The sequence below is a fragment of the Corvus brachyrhynchos genome, unplaced genomic scaffold (genome assembly GCF_000691975.1).
Source record: "Corvus brachyrhynchos isolate BGI_N302 unplaced genomic scaffold, ASM69197v1 scaffold424, whole genome shotgun sequence".
In the NCBI taxonomy this organism is placed as follows: domain Eukaryota; kingdom Metazoa; phylum Chordata; class Aves; order Passeriformes; family Corvidae; genus Corvus; species Corvus brachyrhynchos.
The window spans coordinates 340983-358605 of record NW_008237953.1 but is presented as its reverse complement, the minus strand read 5'-3'; the positions used below and the strand labels follow the sequence as shown (position 1 = coordinate 358605).

General features: G+C 36.3%; 1 protein-coding gene across 4 annotated transcripts in view; it reads left to right on the top strand.

Moving 5' to 3' along the window:
- CDC14B (cell division cycle 14B) overlaps positions 1–17595 on the top strand; it is a 35202-nt gene extending 17607 nt beyond the window's left edge. For all 4 annotated transcript variants that reach the window (XM_017733345.1, XM_017733349.1, XM_017733347.1 and 1 more), the window contains 6 exons: positions 293–523; positions 2261–2399; positions 2531–2684; positions 3451–3554; positions 12558–12674; positions 15968–17595. In XM_017733345.1, coding sequence (XP_017588834.1) covers positions 293–523; positions 2261–2399; positions 2531–2684; positions 3451–3554; positions 12558–12674; positions 15968–16004 — 782 coding nt within the window. In that variant the 3' untranslated portion in view covers positions 16005–17595. The remainder of the gene's footprint in view (positions 1–292; positions 524–2260; positions 2400–2530; positions 2685–3450; positions 3555–12557; positions 12675–15967) is intronic.
- Positions 17596–17623: the final 28 nt, after the last annotated feature.

Sequence of the window (17623 nt, the reverse complement as noted above, 5' to 3'; positions counted from 1 at the left end):
CTGCTTTCTTAGTTGATTGTTATCAGTAAGAACAAGCTGTAAAAACTGTTCCTCAAACAGTGTGTTTTTCCCCTAGCTCTTTTCCTTTTATAAGAACACTGGCAGTAAAATTTTAATGCTTGGTTTAATTGTATCTGACCTAGGTGATTGTGTTAAAATTCCATTTTCAGTTATTCTATTTCTTTATGTTGTCTCTATTTTGAAAGTGTTTTCATATCTTGTTTTTTAGTCTTTTTTTGTTTCTGCAGTTTGAGCCTTACTCTCTTTTTTTTTATGTTCTGTTCTCAAATAGGCTATCCCCACCATGCTCCAGAAGCTTATTTCCCATACTTCAGGCAGCATAAGGTCACCACTATAATACGCCTCAACAAAAAACTGTATGATGCCAAACGATTTACAGATGCTGGATTTGAGCATTTTGATCTCTTCTTTGCTGATGGAAGCACACCTAGTGATACTATAGTTAAAAGATTTCTAAATATTTGTGAAAATGCTGAAGGAGTAATAGCCGTTCATTGCAAAGGTATGGTGTAAAAACCAATTTATATTACAAGTGATGTGTATAATTACAGTTCCTGAGGTATTTTGCAGTATAATTCTACAATATGGCTATTAACATCTCTGCCAAACTGCAACATTTCCATTCAAATTCTTTCTATGGTTCTGTTCAGCACTTCATATTCTAATTTTTTTAAGTTTCAGAAAAATCTTCCCAGCCATTCCCAAAATGGGACTGGGGAAAGTGAGATTTCCAATAGTAATAGCTCTTTCTGTTAGAAAGTGTTAGCACTTTCAAAGGATGCTTTGGGCAGGCGTTTGAAGTCCTGTCGAGTTCTCTCTGAAAATACATGTTTAAATATACCAAATAATTAACTTTTGAAAACAGTGCAGCATTTTGGGGAGATTCCTCAAAATATATGAGTGTTCTTCTACAACCACCAAAATCTTCATCCCTCAGAAGTTCTTTATACTAGCTTGGGCATGCTCTGAATGTCCATTCTTTCAGATTTAGACTGCAGAGATTTTAAGAGCATGCCCAAGGCAGCTAGTATAGTTATTCAGTTTTCTGTGGTTCTAGAGGCAGTATGTTTCCCATCCCACACCATCTTTAATAGTCTATCAGGCATTTCTTCTCTACATCTTTGCATCACTAGTGTACCTGATAACTCTGTGATTGAAGGAGACAGGCCTTTTCTTAACCTGTTTGCTTTGGACCTGGAAAGACTGCATTTTTGTTCCTGGATCTGCCATCCATTTGCTGCATTTAACAGAATTATACTGGAAAGTGAAAGAATTGTTAAAACCAGCATCTTGACTGTGGGGAAACAAGTGCATGCTCTTATTCTTCACTGAGGTGATAAATTCAGGCATATCACTTCATTGGTTATGCCAGAATATTGAGTATCAGTGATAACAAGTGCTTTGTTTTCACTCAAATTAAGTTATTCTTTGATAGATGTCATACTAATGGTGTCTAGCCTGCTCTTACTCTTGAGGAAGTGTAGAATGCTGCAGCCTGTTCTTAAAGCTGGGCAAGTCATGGAAAGTCCTGTGTGGTTGTCTTGGCTGTTGTTTTATATAGAAGATTTTACACTGGTGTTGATCAGTCAATTGTTAAGTGAGGGAAGGTGGTGCGGATTTGCATTCACAGCAAGTGATTGAGGAGAGAAGCCACTTAGCTGGAGCTGTCCTTTGCTTCTCATGTTTCCCCAGATAAATAGAACTGTTTTGAGGGCCATTATAGATAAGGTTTCTCATGCTGGAGTACTTTCTGCCTGTACTAGCTAGTGCCCAGACTTGCTTATTGCAAAATTTGTCTTTTTATTGGGAATTAAAGAGATTAATTAGAGGAGAGTCTGGAAGAACAGCTGGTTTCAGTGCAATGTATGATTAGTTTGCAAGAAGGTGCTGTGACAATTCTGAAAAAGGTCACGTGTTTTATTCCATGCATAAAAACATTCTCATACCTTCATGCATATTCATAGATAGATAGGTAAATAAAGATGAACTAAACTTACGAATATTTGTAAAGTTGCTGGCTTTGGAAGGTTACCTCACTCAAAAAAACCATAATGAGTGTGTTAGTAACCTTTTATGTTAAAGATCGAAGGGTAAGTTTCCCTTACCAAATTTGGTAAGTACAGGTTTGTTTTGATAAATTAGGCAGGTAACTACTTGTCCAAGTAGCAGTGTCTGTAGTTACAGCAGATTCCAGATGAAGACGGATATATAAAAGAAGTCATTCTTTTATCTTACACAGCTGGTCTTGGACGAACCGGCACACTTATTGCCTGTTACATCATGAAGCATTATCGGATGACAGCTGCTGAAACTATTGCCTGGATCAGAATAAATAGACCTGGTTCTGTGATTGGACCACAACAGCATTTCCTGATGGAGTAAGTAGATTGAGTGTAAATTATTGCCAAAAATAAATCTAGATGTCTTTTTCTTCTTCTTCTATTGTACACTTAACAATCTTCAGTGTTAATTTGTTGTGTTTTGGGCCTTTTTTTCCATGTTATGATAGCAAACAGGCAGAACTTTGGACAGAAGGGGATATTTTCCGTGCAAAGTTGAAACGAAACCATAAAATTGCTGTAACAAGAATTCTGTCAGGAGTAGATGATATTTCAATTAATAACACAAGAAACAGGAGAACCATCCAAAAGGACATTGAACTGGTAACCATCCAAATATTGTGCTCTTGTAAAAGTTGGAACTGTTGAAAATCTCACAGGTTTTGAACAAACCTGTGGGTACACTAAAACTTTGTTAATCAGATTTTTTTTTTATGTTCACCCTTTTTGTATAAAGGGATATGGGGGGAAAAAGTATGGACAGCAATTATGAAAAATGGAGTTCAGAACACAGGTGAAATAGGAGCATCATCATGCTGTAGTCTTTTGTAATTAGGTCAATAATAGAAAAAAGTACTCACAATCTGCAGTCAAACACACTGGTTTCATTTTGGATTGTCTGTTGCTTCACTGTGTGTATTTAAAGGGAAGGGATAAAAGGGTTTGTTGTTTTTTTTTAACCTCGTTTTAGTTTCTAAGTAATTGCAGCTTCTGTAATACCTTTTGATGGTGCTTTTTGAGAAAGACGGTACTGCTGTTTTAAAAAAGCAAGGGAAGGAGGGAAATCCTGTATTTAGTGAAGATTATACTGTACCTAAGCAAAGATTTGATCAAGTATTGTTTCCAGTGTTTTAAAAGTAGACAATACTCTGATGCATGTAATTCATGACACCACTTAATGGTTTACAGCTTCAAAAGCAGCAAACAGGAAACTGGAAGGAACAGAACTGTATTTATGCAAATGAATTTCCTTTGACCTTATCCTGTTGAGATAATTCTAATTTTAAGCTTTAAAATAAAGTTAATTCTTAAATATCAAAGTGTCTTTATTTTAATCTTGATTTATCCTTTCCCTCCTCCACTTATCCAGTACAGTGATGATGATGAAACAAACTGTCTAACGCAAGGGGATAAGCTTCGTGCTCTGAAAAGCAAAAGGCAAGCAAAAGCTCCAGGAGCTGCATCTCCACTAGCGTAAGTCAGTTTCTGAATATATAAAATGCCAGAAACACTTTTATCCTCTTCATGAATACTTCCTGTTGCCCCTAAAGGTTTGTTACCAATGCTGCTTTTACTCCCTTAAAACAAACATGAGATTCACCGTTTCTCTGAAGACTTGGTGAGTGCTGAGGAGGCAGGAGAACTTCATTAAAGAGCTGCATGACTGAATTTCTGGTTTTCTGTATAGTTTTTAATGCTGGTATTCTGCACTTTACAAGCTCCTGTAGTACTTCTGAATGCTTTACTTTTAGTTTAATCACAAACATTCTCTTGTCTTTCCTATGGTAGTATAAAAATGAAGGACTATGACTGTATGGTCTTGTTTGATTGGATCAAGTAAGATACATGCTGGTGTTTGAAGTAAAGTCAGCTACCTAAAAAGAGTTGAAAGAAGGATTTTTAGCTTCCTTTCATTTTCTCTTCCTTGGAAAAGAACTTTCCCTAAATCCTGTGGGCTTTGTGGTAATGTCTGGTGAATCTGGAAGGCAGACTAGTAACAGTTTCAGTAAAAAAATTCAAAGAAGTGCACTTCTGTCAGGGAAACTGGTAATCTTTATTTTAGACAAGTCCTGAAACACCACCTGTAAAAGCAAGTTTGCATCTGTTGTAGCTTGTACCAACTGTAGGTACAAAAAATTTCTGTCTGCCCTTAAGTAAACTGCAAGACAATGCAACACTCGCAAAACTTAGCTGGATCTCATTAGATTGCTAGGAAAGAAATGGTGACCCCTAGCTGTCAGATTTTTGCAAATGACACATCACCGAAGTCACAGACCACAGTCAACTTGACTTTTGTTGTGTTGTCATTCTGTAGGAGATGATGGTGCTACCTGCTGGCATTTTTATTTTCTTTTTCTTCTTCTTTTTTAAGATCACTGCTGTCATCAGACTTTTAGAAAAAGTGAGAAGTATATAGCAAAAATATGGTGAAGGTAAAGGAACATGACTTTGGAAACCTTCACACATTGCTATGTGTGATTTCTGCTTTTGTTTTAAAATTCTCTCTTTTGTTCATGCTTATCATTTACACAGGCAGCCATGTAAGATACAACATATTTGGAACAAAGCCTGTGCCCAGCTGACATTTAAAAAATGCCAAAATGCATCACCTCAGTTACCTCAAATAGCACAGTAAAAAAAAAACGACCTTGCAGATTAAGGCACAGAAGTGCCTTAGTGGTCAAGTACTTAATTGCCACACACTTATTGTATATTCCATGCGATGATTGTAGACTGTGATAACCTATTCAGAGCCATTGTGTTAATATCTTCTTAACAGAAGACCTATCTACTGTTAAAATATTATTCCACTCATGAAATATTCTGCAACATGTCTGCTCTAGTTAAAACTAGTTAGCTGGTGCTTGTGTAGAATTAAAATAATTTACCTGGAGCTTATAGCTGCTTTTTACATTGTGCATTGTGGCTCAAGGAGTTTCAATTTACCTCCTTCTGTTCCCCTGAGTTATTTTTATGGTTTGCAACTTGTACTGAAATAATATGGTGAAAAATGAATGTGTAAATTCATACATTCTTTGTGTTACTGTTGTTTTATTGCAAGAAATATTTGGCTGCCTTACATGAGTCAGAAGTTTTTTCTGCTACAAGAGGTGTTAGTCTCTTTCCTTTTCAGTTGTCTGTTAAAATAATTAGTCTTGCAGTAAAATTGATTACTTTTATCTAAGCAAAAAACCAGAAGCTTCTTAATCTTCTAAGTAGTTTTATTTCAGAGGAAAAAAGAAGTGGGGGGGAGCAAAGTAAGAGCACCAGAAGCTTGGACAGTTAGTCTTTGAAAACTGAGGCATTATTTACTTTTAAGTCACAAGGGATTTGTATAGAGTGTTTATTGAAGTTGGCTGTATGAATTCTTTATGCTTTCATGACTGGATGTTTTATATATGTTCTAATAAGCAATATTCTGCACCTGTAGCAAAGGATTATGAATTGGCTTTTGCTTCTTACACAGGAAGATAATACACCCCATCATCTGGTTGTTTGTTTCTGCAAACTTACCTGTCTCTGATCTAATGTTTTAGGATCAAAATGTATGATTGTGAAGTAGGATGTGTGAATACAGGCTGATCCAACTGTGTAAGAGATGGCAGCAAGTGGTCAGAGATGTATTGCTCCTGCGTGCACTTATTTCCAAGAGTGATACAGACTTTCTTTGAAATAGGTGACTTTGGTGAGGATTTCAGAAAATTTGCTTTGATTTCCACCAGCACATGGGTACTACATTTGGCAATTTATGGCTGCATGGATTGTTAGTCATAGAAAGTAAGAAATGCATGGCAAAGGTTATAGAACAGTATCCTTTTGAAGAACTTGAAACAAGCTTAAAATACACCAATAGCTTTTGCTTTTGATTTTTTTTTTTCATCTCTACCTCCCCCTCCAATCCCTTTTAGATGGCTCCTAGCTATGCTGGTGTCTACACTGTGTAGCATTGTCATCTGGTGGATTGTATGTGGCTCCCTTCTGCCCAGCCTGCTATTCTGTCTAGATGGTTTAAGAACATAGTAACCATCAGGACCCCCTGAGAGAGAGCCACTGTGTAAGTGTCCCATTCCATTTCTCTATAATATCTCACACCTTTCTGTCTAGTATGTCTCATAAATGCATGTTTTCATGTCATGTTTCTTACTGGCTTTGTTGCAAGGGTAAATTTCACTGCTCTGGCTTTGTTATTTTTTGTGTACAATATTTGGAATAATTGAGTGATTTTTATGGCTGGCATGCAATATACAAATGCAAAGAGCTCTTAGAATAACTTAGTTTTGAAGCTTTTCTTCTCTGCAGATAAGCAAAAGTACATAAGCAAAATTATCTGTAAGAAGGAAAAAGTACTGCTTTAAAATATGATCCTATCCTTTGCATATTGCAGATGCAGATGTTAGCTTCAGTTTTACTTTGAAGTTCATGAACTTGCAAAGTAGGCTAGTTTCCCAACACATGATTTTATTCCCATGAAATGCCAAGAACTGGAATTTGGTAGAAATGTCAGTAGATCTTTGTTTCTATGAAGAGATCAAACATTATATGCCATGGCATAAAACAGGACTTCTTTTTACCTTTTTAACATAGCAGAAGATGGGACAGGTTGCAGTGTTAGGTCAAGGATCACTTGTTTACCCAGACAATCTGGTTTCGTCCTCTTTTGTTCATAATTATGTTTTATAGAGCTTTAGGAGATTACTTACATTCATTCATTCTGACAACTTGGATTCAGCAGCTGAGAAAACATTAATAGCATATCAGTTCCCTGAGTACAGTTTTCACTCTTTCTTCACTCTGCTTTCATCAGAATAGCTACAGTGATTTCTGTGCCTTGCTTCTACTTAAAAGGTGCAGTCTTTTCATCAAATGACAACTTACATCCTTTGGTCAAACAAAAATTTCAACAGCACGCAGATCTGTCAGGAAATCCAAATGAACTTTTTGCTTCCTTCTGAGTCTCCCTGGAGCTCCTCTGTCATCACCACTCTCCAAGTAAAATGGTTACTTGGGGTGAAACCTTAGTGCTCTCAAGGAGAAGAAATGGTCAGAAAGTCTTTTACACCAGAGTACTGAGTAAGAATCAGCATTCTCTCCTGACAGACACGAAGGTTGAGATTTTCTGTCATCTGTACTTTTGGCCTTGCAACTTTTTGTCTGCACTTCTTAAAAAGCATGAAACTCTTTCTCTAACATAAGTGACCGAATAACTATAGAATGAGAACTGGGGGACTTTGGACAGCTTAGTTATTCAGTTAGCCTTTGCTGAGGTCATCTTAATCTGTTCTTTTGGGGAAAAAATGATCAAGAAATAAAGATCACTTCAACTTAATTCTTTTCTCCTAACTTTTTCAAATAACATACTTGAGAGGCATTATTCCAAATAATGTGAGAGGCATATTTTCAAAGTTTTACACTGAATGTAGGACTATTTCTGTTCTCAGTGGTCTCTAGAAGTCAGACTTCAGATTTCTGAACACATACTAAAAAGCTAAACTTAAAACACAGGTTAAAGAGATTAAACAGTCGGTGCTTTGTTTTGCTGTACTGTAAGATCAATTTCAGTCAACTATCATCCTTTCTTTCTCTTATTGTTTCTGTGTTCTGTATAAAAACTAAAAACACTTTTTCCTTGCTAGAGGAAAAAAGACTGTTTGATGTTGGTAGATGCGATGCAAGCAATTTGGTTATTCCCATTTACTGGGAATTTCCAGTTCCTGGTGCTATTGCTTGGTTTTCAAGATTAACAATCATACAATGTTGGTTTAAGTATAGGGAGAGAAAACACTTAGGCTTTTCTTAAAAGCTTGCCTAACTTTCTCTCCATTCTGCAGCTAATGTCTCATGTTTTAAGAGCTCAAACTACCACTAAGGATTATGGATCTCTCTGGGATAGCCTGGCAGTTGTGTTGGCTGAAGCCCTGTATGCTGAAGTTATCAGTCACTTACCTGTTGATGACTTGGAAGAGTGGTAGAGGTCTCAGGTCTATTTTCTTAAAAATCATGAGATGATGAAGGAGAAAGCAGTATTGTACTTAGCAGATCTTGTAATACAGGTTGCCTAGACTGGTTGGCAAGACTAAAATGCCTTTTGCTGACAGAGAAGACATGCACCTGTGTAACCTCTCTTTTCTTTATCCTCCTTACAGTATCTTCCTTAGGATACTGTAATCATGTATTTTAAAAAAGCTTGTTGTGTCGATTGATTTCTCCCCAATATGTATTATATTGCTTGCACTTCAAGTTTTGTGGATTTTGTCTTGGGTTGTGGAGTTTGGGCTTTTGTGTCCTGGTGGTGTGCCTATGTTTCACCCTTGCACTGAGTTAAATGGTGAGAAAAGGTTGTGAGTTATTTAAAAGATGCTGCTACTGAACCAAACACTGCTCCATTTAAACAGGTTTTGATTTGTTTAAAGACCAAGGTATTAGCTTGAATAAGGAAGCATTGTATAAACTAGTCTGTTATTTGTTGTGTGTATTTAAGATCAGAGCTACCAAGTGATGTTTCCATTACAGATGAACCAGAGATGAAAAATTCTTACAATGAAAATGTATGTTTAATAGTGTGACTGTTACAGCATCCTATAGCCTGGCTTTTTTTTTGTTTTGGTTTTTTTCAATCATATCCCATTGAGTGCATTTGTGTATCCCATTTGTGTACATCAGATGTGTTTGCTGGTGTTTCTGGATGCTGTATGACATACTCTTTTATGTGAACAGCTACAAAGCAGTAAGGTAGGTGTCCTGAGATCTTACACTTCTTTAATACAGTTTGGGATATTTTTTTCGTGCTGACATTTTGGCAGGTTTTCCTGAACCATGGCCTCATCTCACATCCATTATAAAACATATCTGTTGAACCTGCTATCAAGCAAAGCTGTTAGTCTAATTGTGCTGAATCAAAATTCCATACATTAGTTTCTTCTCTCACCTTTAACATATATGCAGTAGCATTCTAATAAAAGCTGTAGTAGCACTGTTGCTGGTCCTCAGCTGACAGTTGTCAGGCTCAAAGACAGCTCTGGGTGTTTATTTGCAACACCATGTCAGAAAGTGGTATAAATGGAACCTTCTCTCTTTTCCTTGAGGTGCTATGAGCCTTGGAAGTCCAGAATTCTAGTCTGATTTAAAAATCTCTCTGTTAGCGAATGTCTCTCTCAGCAAATGTTTTGTTCACAGGGATTTCAATTATTCTTTCCTGTAGAGTAGCCCAGTGAAATTGTATATATTTGAGATGTAAAAATGGCATATCAACTGAAGAGCAGACAATGTTAAAGGTTCTTCTCTGCTAACAGCTGGCTCTGAACTGATCCCATAAGGCATCTCCTTATCTCCCTTTGGCAAATACAGCAAACTTACAAGAATGTTTTGATGGTTGTTTTGGTTTCCTGGTGGCTATTTTTATTATAAGTCACATTTCCATTTAGAACTTCTTTTATTTTCTTTCTTTGTTTTGAACAGATAAGATGAAATTCTCTGGGAAGTAAGGACTATGTTTGATACGTTGAAAAGATGAATATTTAAGTGTTTGTGCAAAATGGTATCTTGATAACTCATAGTGCTTCACAGAATCACAGAATGGATAGTGTTGAAAAGGGACCACAGTGGGTCATCTGTTCCAACCTCCCTGCTCAAGCAGAGTCATCCTAGAATGCGTTCCACAGGATTGTATCCAGGCAGGTCTTGAATATCTCCAGTAAGGGAGACTCTACAGCCTTTCTGGACAATCTGTTCCAGTGCTCGGTAACCTGCACAGTAAAGAAGTTCAGGTGTTCAGGTCAGGTTCCTCATGTTCAGGTGGAACTTCCTGTTCAGTTTGTGCCCAGTGCCTCTTGTCCTGTTGCTCAGCACTACCGAGCAGAGCTTGGCTCTTGACACCATTGCTTCAGATACTCACAGACATTGATTAGGTCCCCTCTGTCATCTCTTTTGGAGGCTGAACAGACCCAGCGCCCTCATCCTTTCCTCATAAGAGGGATGTCCAGTCCCCTCAACATCATCATATCCTTCCACTGGACTCTCTCAAGGAGCTCCATGTCTCTCTTGTCCTGAGGAGCCCAGAACTGGCCACAGCACTCTAGGTGTGCCTCACCAGGGCTGAGTAAAAGGGCAGGATCAGCTCCCTCAACCTGCTAGCAATGTTCTTACTAATGTACCCCAGGACACCGTTGGCCTTCATGGTCACAAGGGCACACTGTTGGTTCATATTTCAGTGCATGTTAGATAAGTATATGGGTTTACGCCATGTATGTTGACCAGTTTTTATGAACTTCTGGTGTCTAGAAAAAAAAGGGTGTTTAGGAGAGAAAGATTATAAACATTAGATTACATTCCAATAACTTTCACTTTCTTTTATATGTACATTTGCATGCATTTTATGCAGAGAGACACCAAATGTATGTATTTAAGGAGAAAACATGATTTTTCCGTATTTCTGGCTGCATGAGCAGTAGTAAACCAGTATGTGCCGTGATTTGTTCATGTTTATATTTCAGTGATTAAATGTTATGAGGTTAAGCTGACTTTGTACTTTTCTGTTCATTCCCAGAAGTTTCTATCAGCACAAATGAAGTAATGCAAATAATGAATATAATGCAAGTCTTCTTTCACCACTGGTGTAATTTTTAGTGCTTGGTTGAAAGTGTTGTAGACCAAATTTGTTCATGCTCTATGACAACTGTGGCACTGAAAGAAGAATTATAATATTAGAACTTGCTAAAACTGTTTTACAATCACAGTAGAAACTATAACGTAAGCTTTCAGGTTTTAAATGTTTTCACCTTGGGCATGCAAGGAAAACATTTTGATTAGAAGAATTTGTTCTGTCTAAAGAAGTATGATATGAGGCTGAAGGTATCTGACGGCCGTTTTTTCTGCCTCCTGTATAAGCAATTCCTTCAACTTTGAATGACTTGTGTTTACAGTAGAATTTGCATTGCATTTTGGTAGTACTTTTCGTTAAAACCTTGTATTAAGATAGCTCAGAGGAACTGGCTGTTTTGTTTGAACATTGCAAATCAAGTGACAATATTTTGCAAGGCTGAACTATTAAGAGAGATTTATTCAGGTAGTTTAAAATTCTTGGAATTTGTGGTTATGTAGTCATTTGTTTGCTAATCAAGAAGAGTATAGTAAAAATAAGGTTGCTGATCAGTTTTACTGAATAAAGAATATATTTTGGATGAAATTGTGTTATCTCAAATGGATGTTCTAATTCTAAAATCAAACACATATAAAACAATGAAAACATTGGAGGTTTTTTCATTTCTGTTTTTGGTGAGTATGTTACATGAGTATGTAAGTGTATATTTTCTCCCCATGTATTTTGCTCCAGAAGTTAACATTCAGTATTGATATCTAGGATTCTGTGAAAATAGTTTCTTCAGAGTGTTAACTGACCAGACTGTAACTTACACAACTTAATGAAGGTTTTGATTTCCAGTCTAATGTAAGCTGCTCATACAACTGGACTCAGTGAAGCCACTGAAAATTAGTCTTATAATAGCAGGAGAAGGAACAGTAATAGCTAAGTTACTCATAGCTCAGAATCTCTAAAATGGTGCATACTTTCATAGCTGGAACAGATGGAACGACTAGAGAATAGATGTATAAAATGAAGCACTAAATAGATATCCATGGGCTCCATTGACCAGTTGTCACTTTCTGTCTCCACAATATCATAATTTCACTACAAGTATTTAGGAAGAGAGCAAACGTCATTTTCTTGTGAACCAGTTGTCTGGTGGATAAAAATAGTTGTTTGCATTTCACAATGTGGAATTCTTTGTTTCTTAGCATAAACAGCACTAGGATTTATCTGCCTGTCTAAGAAATAGTCAGTATATTGCTCTAGGTTCTTTCAGAGAAGTATTTGTGTACAACCAGCATGTAAAGCTGAGTTTTGAGTATTTCAAACTCAGTTATTTCCTCTAGGAGCAAAATGCTAGTATTTGCAATGATTTTCCTATTTGAAGGGAATATCTCATGGTTAATTGAAGGGGATTTAGACTTAGACCTTCACAAATTTAATTACTTGGGGTTTATTCTGAATTTATTCTGGGAATTCTGTGTCAGTCTGGAAAATAATACTTGCTTTTGTTGCATACTTCAGATTTTATCTTTTTTTTTAATTTGTAGCATAATTTAAAATGCTATTTTGGATCTTTTTGTCTTCCAAAAACCTAACAGAAAATTCAAAACTATTAACTTGATCCATTCTTTGAAAGCAAAAAAAAGCCCGACAAAACCAACCAGCAAAGCAAGCTGCTATGCTCCAAATAAAAACAACTTGCATTACCCTAGTTATTACAGGAATGTTAGGAAAGAGAAGGGTATGTTTCAGCAGAAGAGTTTGCTTTTCAGAAGGATTTGTGAAAAGCCAGCTGATACTTGTTAGCTTTACTGCAACGATAATACCCTCTTTTCAGTGTTTTCTAGAAACTTTCCAATTAGATAATCATTCTTTTTTCCTACTCTTTACAGAGTACTTCTGCAGTCCAGTGTTCAGAAAAATAAAACCCCTGAACCTAGCATTTCTGACAGTACAGACATTACTAAAAGAACTACCAGGTCTGCTGCAAGAAAAAACAGTTTAAAAAGGTGAGAGTTATCCTCTTTACAGATCCTGTAACTGTTCTCTAGGGAAATACTTCGAGCTGTTGTGTCTAGTGCTGGCAGGAGCTTTGCCATAGTTCAACTTCTCCTAGCAATGAAAAGTGAGAAACAATTAAATGGTTTATGTCATGTACTGAGAATATCTGGAACCTTACATCTTAGGTAATTTATTTATGTTGCTCTGTCTTTCAAGTTTGAAAATTTTATGTAGTAATTCCTAATGTGAATGAGAGTTACTGAAAATGAGGTATTTTGGTAACATGAAATCCCCTCTGCCTGAAGTAAGAGACGGAAAAATTGCTCACAGCATTAAGTCAAATACCAGTCAGTGCATGAAGTCAAAACTAGGAGAAATTCAATGGACAACTGAAATGCAGTGATTGTGGAAAGGTGAACCATGTAAAATGCATGTGTATACTGGTATGAGGGGTTTTTTTTACTGAGAGTATGGCTGATAATCTGAACTAAACCTGTTTGGTAAAGCTTAATGAAATTTTAATTCTAATGGATTTATGCAAGACTGAAAGTGCTTTTTGGCCCAGAAGCATATGGCCGGACTACTGCTATGTATCTTTGTATGTGCATGTGATCATGCCCCCCTGTGGCAACTCCCCAGGCCATTATAAAAGATGAGCCTGAGAGCATAACTTAAAACAATATCCAAACTATTTCCATTGGTTGCAATTTACTGGAATTTGTCTTAAACTTATAGTGAAAAACTTTCAAATGAGTCTGTCAGGTGCTGAAGAGATTTTCGTTGGGAAGAGTAAAAGATGACACGTAACTACTTCTTATGTTATGTGGCTTGATTTATAAATATCACTGAAAATTCTAAGTTCTTTTGCAGCTGTTTCCTCACAGAGCTCTTCTTTCTCCTTCTTCATCCTGTTACCTCGAAGGTAACAAAGTTATGAAAAATTCACTCTGTCAATGGAAATAGTCAGTAGACTGCAGTAAATTCTATTCAGAGAATTTTTAGTCATGACTTTGTTTTGATTTACTGAATAGCATGTTAAAATATAATGTCTTTTTCCTGAAATAGATATTTTACTAAAAATTAGTAGTATTTTTCCAGGTTTTCCTTTTGGTTGGTTGGGTTTTTTCTCCATTTTGCCTAATTTTCACCATGTCAGTTTTGGTTCAAACAGAATTGATGGGATTCTGCCTGCTGTTTCTATTCCTCATGCCTCTTCCAGTTTTAATCTGCTTGCAACATTTTGTGGCTGCATTCATGCACATGTGTAATCTGAAGAGAGATTTTCAGTTCCTGGAAAGCACTTCTCCAAGCTGACCTTTGTTTTGTGTGAACTGAGAATACCTATCCTTAGGAGAAAACTACATCCCTAAAAAAAGAGTTCACAGAAGATGTCATTAATTTTGTTAGTCCTTTAGGTGTGGTGCCAGATGTATGACTCTGAAGGCCAAGGATCAGGTCAATCTAAAACTTCATAAATTACTTCCTTCATATTTTAATGGACTTTCTTAGACTTCTACCCCAAATACTTCATTCCATATACTCTTTCTTTTCTTCTAACTTTGGGGGTCTGAGAAGTTCAGTTACTTTATATTTCCATCCAATAATCAACTTTGTCCTTGTTCTGTCAGTTATGGAGTTCTTAATTGTTTTATAATCTGCAAGAGCTAATTTGGTGCTGGTCCCTCTGAAGGGTGTTTTGGTATGACCATATAACTTACTGGATTTAGAATCCAGTATCTTCTTGTTGGTCTTGTAGGTGTCCTTTTATTTTTCCTGTAGCATTTGAAAAAGTATCACTCTTTTTTTAAGCATGCCTTTTCATCTATCTGAATTTCTTGAAGTATCAGCAGTTTGCACTACCTCAGAGTGCTCAGATTCATTGACCTAATCCAGATCAAGTGGATTGCAGGGTAGAGAATAATTATCTCTACAATATTGATATCATGCCCTAACCAACATCTGTCTTTGTCAAGACTTCATTTACTTCGCTGAACTTCTGACATTACTGTATATCCTTATTCTTTTACTTTCTTGTCTGATACATTCCAGTGGAAACATCTTGCACCATTTTTACATCAATCTCATTTGTTGCTGCTTTATGTCACTTTAGTCAATTCTTTTTGTATGTGAATCACACTTGTGACCCATCCTAATGCAGTATAATCTGCAGAGCTAGGAAATTCATTTGCCATTTCATCCTTCAGACACTACCATGGATTGTCTTCAGACTGATTTTTTTAGCCAAAACAGCTATTTACAGCTAAAACACTATTCTGGCTTTGCAAAGAGAACTTACAGAATTTCAATCCTATTTAAAACACTCACTGCATTTCCTTTGTGGAACATCTCTAGACGTCTGCTGCCTTCTACTGAAAGTACTGATGGACATAACACATATCTTGTGATTGACATAATACTGGTTTTTGCAGGAAGTCACATTGCCAGTCTGTAAGCCAGTGGATGCCCTTATTTCTCCAGTTAAGATAGCTTCCTTGTAAATTTGCCAGTTACTGTGAAGTTCATGTCTGTATTTTAACAAGGTGCATACTTCAAATCCAAACCAACTGAGTCACAATAAGGCACAAGTTAAATGGTCTTTTCCATGTTACCACACAGAACAGAATTAAAATTAAATTCTTACAGTAAGTAGTTGATTAGAAATGAAATCTTAAGTGGTAAAGGCATTTTGATGTGTAAAGGTGCTTAAGGGAATGTAGGTCAACTTATTACAAAAATTATAATAGGGAGTATGGGGGAAGAAGTATGAAAACTGTATAGAGGAATATCACAAAACCTAACAAAGAGGAGTCGACTTTAAAAATCTCATATGCCTTTGCTTTGCTGGGTATTACAAAGCAGCCTTCTGCACCCTTGTTCAAATACTGAAAAATACTGAAAACTACCTGCAGCATTTCAGAACTGTTCTATATGTAATCTAATCCTAGCTTTAAAAAAAAATATGTTTCTTTACTATTATTCCTACTTTTCCTATGGTCTAATACCTCAGAGAGAGGAAAAGAAAAGGAATGCTTTGCACAAATGTGCTTAATGAAATTATGGTACTTTGAATCCTCTTTTGCATTTCTGTATGGATCAGAATTTTCTTCATATTATCTGTGATCAGACCAGTCCATGCATTCTTGACAATCAGTACTGCTGTGTTATTAAATGCAGTGACTTTTACCTTTTGTTTCTTTCTTTGAAGTTTCATTTGTTCATTTTACCTTGCCAGAAATATTTGCTTGAAATACATACTGAGTGATCTTTAACTTTTTCCCTCAAATATGTTTTATTTCAACAGCCAATCCATCACGAAGACTAGAACAGTATTGCGTTGAATTTCCAATAAGCCACCAGTGTTGAAGAGGATATTCAGGAGTGAAGGGGATATGACTAGAGGGGACTTAATGCAATTCAAGGAAGATCACTTTGGCTCTATTTTTCAGCAAAAAATGAAATAGAACAATCTCTTCCTTACTTGTAGAATAAAATGAACTGTCAACATGTTTGGTAGACCTTTTTCTACCATGCTACCACTTTCTCAAACAAAACCAACAAAATCTATGTACATTCAGACTCAGGTGTAAATATTTAAGCTCTCTATTATAAAGAGAGCTTGCTAGTATGTATGATGCATGTGTATAAACTGTGATGGCAATCACTTACTTAGCTGCTGACCACCAGAAATGAAAAGATGGTGGGAGCTTTTAAGTATATAAATCTGTGGTGTCTATTCAGACAGGGCTTAAGTCTTCACTTGAGTCTGAGAATCAACTACAAAAGCTTTTTTTTCTAATAGTATTGGTACTCTTCTGTGTTGATCGGCTGCTCTTTCTTACTTTGTATGAAGTTTTTTATGAAGCTGCAGTATTGAGTACACAACGTAACTATTGTCCACCAAAGAGTGCTTTATTGTCAAAGGTTATGTGGTTTATTTAGGAAAAACTAATTGTAAATGATTAACTTGTTTTTAATAGTGACAGCTTTTTAGTTGTTTACAACCAATGGCTCTTTGAACTAGTTATAACTTATTTAAATCTGGTATGATTTTAAAGGGGAGGAAAAACAGTGTACCATTTAAAGCAGTGCTGTCATATTGAAATGTCATTACATTATTGTTTCCTTTCCTATCAAATCCTTTAGGTGAAACTTTAAATTGCCATATATGAAAGGTAAGAATTCCCCCCAGATTTCACTGGTACACTGGGTAACATGTGGGTGTTGCTGGTTTTTAGCTTTGGGGCATTTAATGAGTGCAGCACACAAAAAAGGGAAAATAAGGTTGCCATACAACTGAGGTAGTGGAACTCAGGGGCAGGTAAAAATCTGGACATCTAACACTTCAGGAATTACAATTTACCTCTGTTAAAAAGCAGTGTAAGTTTTAGAGGAATCTGCTTGAGACTGAAATTTTCATCCCTTACAGGAAAACTGTGTCTTTTCCTACTAGTTTTCACATTATGAAATTTCAAAACTGGTATACCTTTGTCCACCAACTGATGTCATAGCTGCATATCCCTCAGATGAGGACTGTTACCACATAGCCTTAAATATGAATCAGTTATCTGTTGACTTAGTGACTCTTACAGTAGGTAGAAGAAATGGGGAAATTTGAAATGTTAGTAATGGAATAACAAGTTTTTGAAGACGCAGATTACCTCTGTGAGAGACGGAATTTTATTTCAATGAATGCAAATGTTCAGTGACTAGTTTCAATCTATGTCCTTTTAAATGGAAACTAAGCCTTCTGTTAGGCTGGTGATTTTTGAATGCCAGTATGAGCAAGAGCATCATGACTTGGACAGGAAACAGGATGTGAAGTTTAAGTAAGCTTAGAGGTAACATCCATGATCTTAGATAGTCAAAATCTGAAAATATGAATAAAAAGAAAAGGTTTGATGCAAAATAAAGGACCGTTGAAGGCTCAGACTGAAAGTATTTTTTTTGTTTTCTCCTT